At 45.6% G+C, this 12,027-nt stretch overlaps 1 protein-coding gene across 4 annotated transcripts in view; it reads right to left on the bottom strand.

Moving 5' to 3' along the window:
- The window catches only part of kif26ab (kinesin family member 26Ab), a 70,137-nt gene extending 62,462 nt beyond the window's left edge, over positions 1–7,675 (bottom strand). For 3 of the 4 annotated variants that reach the window (XM_070980081.1, XM_070980082.1, XM_070980083.1), the window contains exons 1-2: positions 7,541–7,675; positions 5,185–5,403 (exon numbers count right to left, since the gene is read on the bottom strand). In XM_070980081.1, coding sequence (XP_070836182.1) covers positions 5,185–5,403; positions 7,541–7,675 — 354 coding nt within the window. Of the gene's footprint in view, positions 1–5,184; positions 5,404–5,633; positions 5,854–7,540 lie in introns of those variants that run through there. The other variant, XM_070980084.1, reaches the window with a different exon arrangement.
- Positions 7,676–12,027: the final 4,352 nt, after the last annotated feature.

Genomic DNA, 12,027 nt, shown 5'->3' with positions numbered 1-12,027 from the left:
CACAATGGATGCAAATTTGTCATGTGAAGAGGTGGCTGACAGCTGCTGAAAGAGAGAACGAATGAAGCTGTGGAAACTTGAGGTAAAGAGACATTGAACAGCTGCATGCTGAGGCTCACAGATACAGTGCAGCAACGGTAGCGCCATGACTGATGTCTGAGGTCTCTGCACCACTTGACACCAGATTATTGCTTTGCGGTTTAATACAGCCACATGCCATAAAGCAGAAGTCACACTGCATGCAGGGATGAAGCAGGGGGACAGCTCAGCCCAGTCTCCTCTATTCTCCCCTCTCGTCTCTCATCTCCTCCCCGGCTCTCTGGAGTGCATGCACTGCTGAGCAGGCACACAGGCACGCAACACACACATCACACAGAGCCTCCGGGGCTCAGGTGCTTAGAGGTGAATAGAATAATATGGTCATGCTCTGTTTTAACTCTACGTCAGCTCAAGTTTCACAACCAGAGGGCTTTTTCCACACAGCCTTTTTTTTCTATCCTTTCTTCCATCCGTCTGCCAGTCACTCTGTCCTGTCGTCTGCCCTCCTGCAGCGAACCTGGCAGCGTACACCTGTTCCAGCCCGGGTCGGCCCCTTGAAACCCTAACCCACAATAAAGACTGGGAGAGCTGACAGAAAGGTCAGAGGTCAGTCAGCGAAAGAGAGGTAACACTCCCCCTGACTCTCCTGAGAAACAGTCCGGTAGGTAGACCTGCAGCCATTGACCAGCAGCCGCTTAATCCCTGTCTCTCCTGAACCATTTCTCTTGCACTGACATGTAAACACACTCTCATCTATGCACAGTGCTATTATCAACAAATCAATGCTCCTGTTGGCGACCAAACACTCCGTCCCAGTTCTTTGACAGTTATACAAATCCATAAGTGGACAAGCGAGCACAGAATGTAATGGGAAAATTAGTGGAAAGTAGGCAACGTACAGTTAATACATGAGATTTGTGTATATACACACAAGCGACTGTGTAGAAAGAAGTGTTTATTTCACACAAAACAAAGTCAAACAAACCCAAACATCACTGACTTTTGGGCCAGGAAACATATGTTGCATGACATTGAGTTGATTAATTTCCTTTCTTCACTGCTTCAGGAAACAAAACCTGATTTGTAACACTTGCACTCTCCGCTGAAAGTGGATCAGGGGTCAAATGAGGAACAAAGCAGAAACGAATCAAACATGAATCCAAATGAGTCGTTTGTGAAAATTGCCGGCCCCATAATTTATGAATTCAACATGAAAAAGCTGGCAAACAGCCTCACGGTACAGATTAATTCCTGCGCCCGCATTCATAGTCACACTCACACACACCATCCATAACAGGCTTGGACACACTGCGCATACATCAGCAGTATGTGGCAGTCACGATTCGGCGGTGGTTTGCACACCAAGATTTAACTTCAATGCACTTTGATCTCCATGGTGACCTGGTTCATTTTGGATCCTAAATTCAGTTTCCCCATATGCAGAGGAGAAAGTTCATTGGAAAGGTACGGCCTAGATGCAACTGACCCCAACCTCCAGCAACTTAATCCAAATGTGTGAGCCCTCACAGTCCTGCAGAGGTTCTCTGTTAGTCAGTCAGTGTACTCACATGGTCCAAGACTGCTTGTTTATTCATAGGCTTCAGTATTTATGAGTGGGTGTTAGCACTGCTGACCTGCAGTCACTACAACATACCAAACCCTTATGTACCCACTCTAGCACTTGACTGAACAGTTATAACATAGTTCATATTTCGACAATTAGCTTTATTGGTGAAATTTCATACATGGAATGGTTTGACATATTGGTAACTATGCTTACTCACTTCCCTCCAGAGATACCGTTCTCATGCATGCACTCGTAATTTAAAGCTGCGTAGAGCCAAAAGCTGGTTCGCTTAGCTAGCAGCTAGCCTTGCATTTTGCTAATCCAGGAAGTAACACATAACCCTTCATAACAGCACAAAACAACATTTTTACATTCTGTACAGATTAAACAAACAAGATGTGTTAATTAGTGAGCCTTAGAGGTGCGAGTAGGTGCCTTCGGACAGAGCCAGGCTAGCTGCAGCTGTTTCCCCCTATGTCCTGTCTTTATGCTAATCTAGACTAACAGGCTGCTGGCTCCATCTTCATTAGCATACAGACATGAGAGTGGTATCAATCTTTTCATTTTACTCCCAGCCAGAAGGCAAATTTGAGTATTTCCCAAAATTGTTTTGTAATTTCTAACTATTTCTTCAAGGATTCTGTTAACCTGAGCAACGATGCACCTCCTTGCATATTTCATCAACACAATCCAGTCTTTTTGGGCTCCCATTGTCCCTCAATGTCATCTCTCACATGCATCAGCGAATACAATTAAGGTAAGCCTTTTCAAAAAAGGATATCAAGTGACAGCGCTCCTGTCTAAGCTGTGACTGAGTGGCTTGAGCTGCTCCAGCCTGGCCACCGGCAAGGAATTATAGTCCTTACAGGTCACAATGACTGCAGGCTTCATGGATCCATACAAACCTGATCACCTATTGTTGTCACTGACACGCTCTTAACTTTTTCATGAGATGGTTGATGGCAAAAAAAAAAACTGTCCTGTCATTCCACCTCATCAGCACACACAACCAAAATATGAAGTATCCCTTTCAGCTCTGAGACTTACAAAAAGCAGAGAACAGTTCGCATTAAATTATGAGCTGAGGTCGCTCTAATCCACTTGCAGGGCCTTATCTACCTGTGTTTGCAGAGCCCCTGATTACAGTAAGAAGCTAATTGCTTTCTTTGAAGTTGAGATTTAAGTGATCATCTTTCTTTACATCATACCCATACCTCACCTAGCCACTGTGTCCAGCCACAATGAGCACAGTCTATAATTATTGAATCCAGACTGTCTGCTGTTGACTATTGAAGTTATTCTTTACTGTAGGTTTTAATTATGCAAATTAAGTAGGTGAATTCCCTTGATTAGATTAAGTCTGGAGGTTGTCTGTGCGGTTTCTCTCTGTCCTTTTAGCAAAGGACATTTTTTCTTCCCAGGGTTTTTTTAATCATCTTCTGCCTGAAAAACATAAAATGTGCCAAGGCAGCTGAAACTTAAGGGTGGGAGCTCAAGGACATATTTCAACAAAGTTAATTTCGGGTTGAGGCCTTCAACACAATGTCATAAAATATTTATAATAAGAAAAACATTGCAAATGGTTTGTGTTAAGGGCAATGGAGTTGCGTGCGTAGTTTAAATAGTTTCAAAAAGTTGTCAAACACAAAGACATTATGCACTGCTGCTCTTGAAATGAAGCAGGCATTTAGAGGAAGGAAGCATGGAAGATATTTAATTGCTGCCAGTGGTTGTGGACGCACAAAGAAATAATTTGTCATACTGAGTTTTCTAATGTTGGCTGCAAAAATATGACCGTGTTGTTGCCAGGGTTCACCTACAACAACTTCCTAGCCTACATTTAGGAGGGAAAAGGCCTTTGCTTCCCTAAATTTCTTGCAGGACATATTGTAAGCAGCTTCCAGTAGACCCAAACAGGAAAACACAAGAGCTGTCTGGGAGGCTTCGGTGTATGAGAACAGTGAACTTTCCCTCCAGTAGACGTTGTGTATAAAAACACATTCACTCTACCCAAACACTCTTCCCTGAATTATTATCTACTCGGTACTACTACTGTATTCAAACAATAAGTCTACAGGCCTGCTGAGGGGGAGAGGGATGTCTGGGGACCAAGCCGACTTCCTCTCCACAAAAAAACGGGACGGCTGGCGGATGGGGAGGGAGGGGAAGTGCGACCTCGGGTAGACGGTCTCCGCTCACGTTTTTCCCATGAACACCACAGACACAACACTGGCCGGACCCTAGCAGGTAGCGTGATCCCAGACACCACCAACAGGACACCTGAGTCGCCCCCGTTGACCTTATTCCCTCCATGGAGGAAGCAATTTGGAAGCGATCATCCATAACCGCGTCCATCCTATGAGGCCTAACAGGTGGGCAGCTCAAACTCCCAAAGACAATGGGTTTATTATCCTTCAGCTGAAGCGGCCCATACCATAACCCTAGTACAATAAAAGCACCCTGCCATTACTGTTTGCCACCCCAGAATTAAGGCCCAATTTAACCATCAACAAGTGCAAAATAGGGGGGAAATGGGCTGCTCCCATCTCTGTCTCCAACACAGAGCACCTGGTGAAGGCTGCAAAGTACTGCTGGAGGGTCCCACACTAAAAAGGGGAGGTCAGTTCCCATGGCAGATAAAGGCAGTCAGGGGTAGGCTTAATGTGTTTACAGGGTAGACTTACCCGATACCTGAACATAGATCTGATATGCTCAGAACAAAGATTAGACCACACATACGGATGTCTCAAACAAGGAGCCCAGGTGATTCAGAAATGCCCCCTTGTCCCTTGTCTACCTGTCCCCGTATGAACATCGGGTGCTGTGGGATTCGGGGTGAGCCTCGAAGAGCTGTAATCCAATCTGACTTTGGGACTCGCTCTCTCTCTAAAACGGTACAACAAAGGTGAACCGAGCCGAGGGGGCAAACCCAGCCCGCCACAACAACAGCAGTCTCAGGGCCTATATTTAACAGCGGTGGGAATTGTAGGAGCAGCCATACAGGAACACTTTCAATGCACAGCGAAGGTCGACTGGGACTTTAACTTCCTCCTCAGTCTCCAACATGAGCGGCTCGCTCAATTCAACTCCCCCGACCCCCCACACCCAGCAGCAAAATAAAGAGATAAGCATTGTTTAGCTAAACAATGGGCCACTTTCAAAGTCTCAAAAGCTTCCATTTTCACATCCAAGGCCAGCATTTGAAGTCAAGCATGTAATAAACAACTTTACAAGTGGATGGTGAGAGCTTTCTGGGTACTAATATAAACCAGGGAGAGGATCAGATTTCATTGTCCATAGATGTCAGCATTATGAGCAGGTGCAGGTGTGCAAGAAAAGCCAAAAGACAGAAATGTTACAGGAGAGTTACAGCTTCTACCAAAGCTGAGGTCCAGTGACCGTTAGACTTTCTGAACAAAATTTGAGTATTTTAAAACGTTAAGTACTGTAAAATAGCTATGCAGCTCGGGTGATCACACTGTTTCAAACTTTAAGGTGTGAATATTTGCGAAGCAGTTTGGATTTGAACATGCGCGTGGCCTAAAAGAGTGTAGGGGAAAAAAGGTGATTAAACCAACCTTCAATGAGTTTTGATCTGCCAGAGCTAGGGCTTGCTTCTTCAGCTCTGTGACTTTCTGTTGACATTGCTGGCAAAAGCCTCCCTTCTCCTCCGACTCGGAGATGGAAACCGACCCGGCGCCCTCGGGAGGAGGCCGGCTGCTGCACCGCGCGTCCTCCGCAGAGTGAAGTCTTTTTCTGGGGGTCACCGGAGACTCTCCGCTCGGACATCCCTCCACCTTCAGCATGAGGAAAATGTTTGGTTAACTTCAGCCGTAAGAATGACAACAGGTCAGAGCTCCTGTGCGCGCAAGTGTGAGAGTGAAACTGTTTGTTTGTACCTTGACGACCGGTTTGAATACAAGGCACCTGTCCAAGTGCGCACCAAACAGACGCAAGCGTGCGTCTTTTTATGTTAGGTGTAAACGATCCTATTTCTACGCCCAATCGTGTGCAGTGGGAAACTTACAGTGAACATGCGGTTGTTGGGGTCCCTTCCATCAGGAGCTGCACTGCACCCGAATGAGCTCATTCTCCCAGATCAAGGTTACACCTTCAGGAGAACGTCTTCGAGAAACACCAAACTCAAAGGTTTTGCCGCGGCAAAAACGCGGGGCAGAGCCATAGGCTGAACTGAAGACCTGCCTCTGGGTCACCAGTCATTTGTCAGATTGAACTGGACGAAGAGCCGCTGATCGAAGGCAACTGGTGAGAGTGTGCCATAAGTTTGCAGCGGAGGAGTTTTGGTACAGGAGGGCGCTCAGCGGTGCGCAGGAGGCGGTATTACTCCTGAAATGGGAGGGCTGAAGAAAACTTTTCCTGCGCAGCGTCGGCAGACTATGTGAGGGTCCAGGTCTGTTTTTATGCCTAGAGAGCACTTTGAATAGTCTGTGTGGTGAGCAGTGATATATTAGTCTACTTATTAACCCCGTAAAATATCTTCCCCCCTCATTTCCTCTCGCACTGAGGTTGGGAAAATCATTTCATTCCACTCTGTCTGAAACATATATGCTCTGTATCAGCCTTTTACAGCTCTCCACTAAATCTATATCATGCTTAAACTGGGTGAAGCATTCGACCCACAGACTCCATGTTTTTATGGCTTTGCCATTTTATTAAATGACAAATCTGTAGATGTTTGAGCACCATAATATGCACATTTCCCCCAAATCCCGTCTGAAATTGAAGGCATCTTTGGAAAGTTTGGTATCTCTACTTGAATTTACGGTAAAGTTCTGAGAGTTTGTTAGTGAAATGAATTATGGATTCATACATGAATTATGGATTCATCTACTCCACACAAAGATCACGAGACTATCATCTTTTCCTCACTCTTCACTGTGTTTGCTGAATTTCACATTAAGCACATTTTACCACAGTAAAGTGCAGCTAATTTGAGTTCAGGGTTACGCTCCCTAAAACGTAATGCACTCAGTTATGTGTTGATTCACTGGTCTACCAGACCACCCTCTAGAAAACAGAACAGATCATTTCTGTCACAGGGCTTCTGGTTCAGAGGCGGCTCAGTTTCAGATCACACCAGCAACTGTTGCCTCTCCTTCCAGGCGCAGGGCTGCCTCTGTCTGGTGTTGGTGTCTGGCGCCATCCTCTGGCCAAAACACAGAGCAGCATCTCCCAAACTGGAAGGGTGGGGGTACTAAGGTTAAATATTTAATTGGTAAACTTTGAATATTTCATGCGGGTGATGTAAGCGACAGTGGCCACATGCGCTGCTGCCCCCCGCATCTGACACGGTTGCTCTTTTTTCTCCCCTCAAACGACCTACTTAGTGAAACCTATAGTCATTTGTCTTCTGGTTGTCCAGCTCTTACCAAATTGTAGACGATGTAACGGGGCAAACTGAGCACTACGGAGGGTCAAATACATTTTCTGTGGTTAACAAGTCCGGCTGCAAATGATTTTAGGCTGCAAAAGAAATTTCTGAAAGACGCGCAAAAATTCAGGAAACAGGAAACTAAGATCATGATTAGTTTTTATAAGTCTTCATATAATCTACAAACGCTCTCACTATAAGTTATCAGCCATGTTTGAATTGAGTGTTGATTGACAGCGGCTTTCTTCTAAACCTTTAGGAGGTATTTTGGCCAGTTTAGTTTAACAGAATAAAAGTTGATCGCTGGCCGAGACGCATTTATTTGCAGCGCGGTTTTGTGTTCAAGGAGACAAACTGATGATGTGTTTGAGGGCGAAAGAGGGGACCGGAGATGTTGCGAGGTGCTGTTCAAGGTCCTGAAAACCGGAGAGGAGCCGTCACATCAGTTATCTGGCTCGTCACCACTTGCCATTTATTTTCTAGCACACAAGCGCGAGATGATCCTTTTTAAGATAACACACATCCCTTCAGGATGCTCTTACCTTTGTTTTTCTCTTCAGCAGGTGACTTGTAAATCCAAATATGATGTCGGAGTCAACGAAGATTGTTCCCAGGTCTATGACGCTGGGGTTGGGCTTCCCAGCTCCGGGAGACCCCGATGAGTTTGGCAAAGCCATGTGGGCTGCGAGCGTAGCCTAGAAAATATTCCACTCCTCGGGAAACCTACTTGATTTGTATATCCATCTAATTCTTTTCTCTCGTGCCCTCCAAAAAGACCCGTAAGCTTTTTTAATCCGGACATCCAGTGACTCACGGGGAGCGCTCTCACGTGTGCGTAAAACAACCTCTCAGATTTCCAGTGGTCCGACAAGACAATGAAGAAATACAATCCATCTGGCACGCAGAAGGAAAAGGTTTATATCCAGTGAAAGACTTTTTGAGCCACCCCGAGGCTGCTTGTGTCTGATCTTTGAACGCTGCAGGTCTGAGGGAAGGAGCATCTAGTGCGTCTGCTGCTCTGTCTCACTCCCCCCCCCCCCCCCCCCCCACTCTGTCATCCTCTCTCTCTCTCTCTCTCTCTCTCTCTCTCTCTCTCTCAGTCTCCCTGTCAGACAGTGATGACCCGCTCTCCCACCCGATTTGCTGGTGCGACATCAGAAGATGTAAAGTGCACAATAACAATTCTGGCCATAACCCCTAACGACAGATCCCCTGTTATGTCCCTATCGTATTCATGTAGGTACTCACAGCGTGTCTGCGGAGCACGGTAATGGCCTCATCATAGCTTACTTTATGGTATTTCTTTCTCCTATATAATATCCCTGCATGATGTACTGTGTGGTGTTGCTATAGAGTCCTGTAATTGTATTTCTGACAAGGCAATATCAAATAGGAGACACCTAAACTCTCATTGCCTTACAATGACGATGAAACTCAACTGCAGGGGTAGGTTTTTGGTTGTTGTTTTTTTTTCCAAATCAAATGAACACTGATGCGATTTTGATTGATTTCAATATACTTTAATACAGGTTATATCAAAATCGAATCAGTCCAAATTTGCTTTGAAATAATCGACTAATGCTGAATAAAACTCTTGTGTCACCTCCGAGAAACTCGATGATATAAGGTATCTGTGGCTCCTGGTGCTAAACAATGCAGCAAAGATCTGATGATATCCTTCACCTCGTCTAGCCGGCTGAGGCTACTTATCCCACAGCCTGAGTGGCTGAGACCACCAGGTAGTTGCATGTGGTCCAGGGGAGCCATTATGTGGATGTAATTAGGCTGACTGTGCAGTGTTCAGGACATTGTGGATGCATAGGCTATGAATGAAAAGCAGAACTCACAGAGCAGTGCGTCAGCTCAGTTTTAATGTGTGTGTTTGAAGCAGAGAGACAGACTGTAGTGATGATGTCATCCACACGGAGCTGCACCACACTCGATGAGCAACAGCGCGACAGCACCTGCTGAGACACGGGCATGTCTTCTGAGTCACAGCTGGACACTGCGCTCATATCACATGCAGTTTAAGTGTGGCAACTCAAACAAAAACTGCATGAATCACTGACTTTGGATTTAAAGGGACATTCCTGGTGTTTATATGACACTGCTATAATGCTAGAGGACTGGCAAGAGACAGATTTTATAAAACCGTCAAAGTCAAAGCAATGTCCTGTAAATATAGCAGCATTGACAATAAAGTTGACTTGACTTGGCTTGATATACTGACTTTTAGTGCCCTATGTGGGTCAAGTTCACAAAAAACACTGGATCCTACATTTCCCATGATGCAACAGGCTTAATAAAAGGCCCATATCTGTCAAACTCCATGCCCACAGTTTGTAACATAGTCTTTCTGTTATAAAAATATATATTCTCCAAGTCTAAAGCCCTCACAATACCTCACTGTGACATCATTAGGATTCATTTTCAGACTTTATGAGGCTTCCTCCAAAGCCACCGTATTACAACTGTCTTTACAGGTTGACTTTCACTTATGATGTGGAGCACGTGGAGTGCTGCTTTAACTGAACAGTGGACAAGCTGAAGGGAAATATTTCTGATGGAGCCCATTGTTTCCGGGGCTGACCGCAGATGGCTGTCAGAGGAAACTTTCACTTAAACTTTCACTCCTGTTTGCAGTGGGAGATGGTGTAATTTAGACTGAATCAGAACACTGTTTTTTAACCTCAAAGCCGCAGGTCACCGGGGCGCAAAGTGTGGGGGGCCCTTTGCAAATTTTTACTTTTCAGCAGGTCAGAGAAAAAAAAGAAAAAAAAATCAACTCTCGTGCAACAGTGATGCTTTGACAGCAGAGAGCAGAGGGGGGTAAATAATAAATATTCTCGGGATGAATAAATTATTTCTGATCCCACGCAAACACCTCGCAAACAACGCCGCTCATCACCCCACAGGAGTCACGCACGCGCGCGCACTTTTGGTGACAGGGTGGAGGCAGGGGCTGTCAGCAAAGCGATAATTACAATCCATAGTAAAGATGATTTGCCACGTCCGTCACCCAGCTCTCCCTGCTGGAGGAGGTCTGGGTCGGGTGTCCCCCGGCCGCTGATGAAATTCCTGGGACGGGGGTCCCCTGGGAGCGCGTGTGCTGCTACATCTGCTGCCCTTGCGCACGCACAGGGAAATCGCTCTGGGCATCTCATTAATGCCTCTCCTATGTCTTATCCCCTCGCCTGTGAGACCTCTGCGGCTTCTCCCGGTGCACGGTCAGGCTTTGTGAGAAACGTTTAGCAAATATTGATAGTTCTTGGCTCATGGAGGAGATCAAAGGGGGGGAAAGGAGAAGGGGGCTGTCTAAAAGGAGAGGGGGAATAATCGGTGCACAGTGCTTTCATGAATGATTTATGCGGTATAAAGTAGCCTATGCCTTTGGGGAAAAGGCGCTCGGATTTTCTTTTCCTAGAGTTGTGTCAGATTTAGAGTCTTTGGGTCAGGTTTTCCCATCCAGCTAGTCCCGAAAATAAAAGGTGTGGATACAGACGAGTGTGTTTAGAATTTAATTAGCGTCTAACTGAGTCGAATATGAGGTTTAATCAGTGTAACAGATATCCAAAGTCCAAGGGTAAAAATAGAAATAATTGACGAATTATTTACCTGCTTTTCCAACAAAAAATAGACATCATTCCACTAGATTGTCAGATCAGATGCCAAATGAGAGCAGACGCAGTCATTTTGCCATATTTACCACAGCAGGAAGTTTCAGTACTTTGGACAGCGACCATCCCCGCAGACTCACGGTCCATCATCCCACACGGACTCAACAGACACACACGATTCTTTATTGACTTGTTTTAATCAGTATTTCAATAATAGTAAAGCAGCCAAAAAAAAAAAGAGAAGAAGACAGGGTGTTACTGCAGCAGCAGAGCAGTTAAAATGTGTGTGTGTGTGCCAGCAGAATGAAATTACTGAAGCCTGATGAGTTTTACAGCCCCCTCACAGCTCCTGGACTGCAGTTGGTATCGTAACACAAGGGGGCACAATGAGAGTAGACGACAGAGAGACATTAAGGGAACAGAGGAGCAGAGGAAATCACACACTTCTTCTAAAATCATTAAGTCATGTCTTCAGAGAGGTTCACCTTTTTTTTTTTCTCTCTCTCTCTTTTTTAAGATCCATTCAGAGGCAGTATTTTCCCAAGCTGAGCGCATTTGTCTGACAGGTCAAGTGGTCCTAAACATTTCACAATTTTCTCAAAGAACTGTTGAACTGTTGAGAACCACTTAATCAGAGAGACCACACACTTCTTCAGGGCAAAGTCCGTCCGTCAAACTGTTGGTTCCACTGGTGAAAGAAGAAGAAGAAGAAAACAGCGGCTAATTTTAGTTTCCTGACACGACCTGCGGGCAGTGAAGGCATCACCGCAGCACATTTCAGGATGAATCCACAAACACAAGCAGAGGGTCTCAGCCGACGACAGGCAGTGTGTCAAGAGGGCTTACCTGGAGGAGGTGAGCTCTGTCCTTTTGCGACCGTGTTTTCTTGGTGTCATCTCTGCCCAGACTGAGTGACTGCACAGTTAAGAGCTCTTATATAGTGTTTTGGGGCTAGGTCCATACAAGTCTTTCATTCAGGGAGGAATGAGGCCCATGCTGGTCTAACCGGATCAGCTGGGTTCCACCAGCAAGGAGCACAACAGGGAAGCCGCCCTCAAGACTGGAGATAGCAAATACCAGCCAGGGCAGGATGAGAAGCCACATGAGATTTTAGTGTCACCTTTGTCTTCTAACTTTTGTCTAATTTCTGGTGAGTTTATCTCATAGTCAGACGTTGAGATTGCACACAGAAAGGTGTTAGACGAGCTCCACGTTCGGGTTTGATGTGGTAGTCCTCCTGAAGGCGTCCTGCAGTCACAATCCAATTATTATTCAGGACACATTTCTTTAGAGAACACAAAGGAGCTGTGCACGCTAAGAGAAATGACCTCCACCAATTGGTTAGACGTGCGCTAATTCATACAGAAAGCCATGTCAAATGGGAAATTGCTCAGGAATCTTTAGCCAGGAGC

The sequence above is a fragment of the Chaetodon trifascialis genome, chromosome 14, assembly GCF_039877785.1.
Source record: "Chaetodon trifascialis isolate fChaTrf1 chromosome 14, fChaTrf1.hap1, whole genome shotgun sequence".
In the NCBI taxonomy this organism is placed as follows: domain Eukaryota; kingdom Metazoa; phylum Chordata; class Actinopteri; order Chaetodontiformes; family Chaetodontidae; genus Chaetodon; species Chaetodon trifascialis.
Note: the sequence above shows the minus strand (reverse complement) of the source record. Positions and strands in the feature narration are given on the sequence as shown.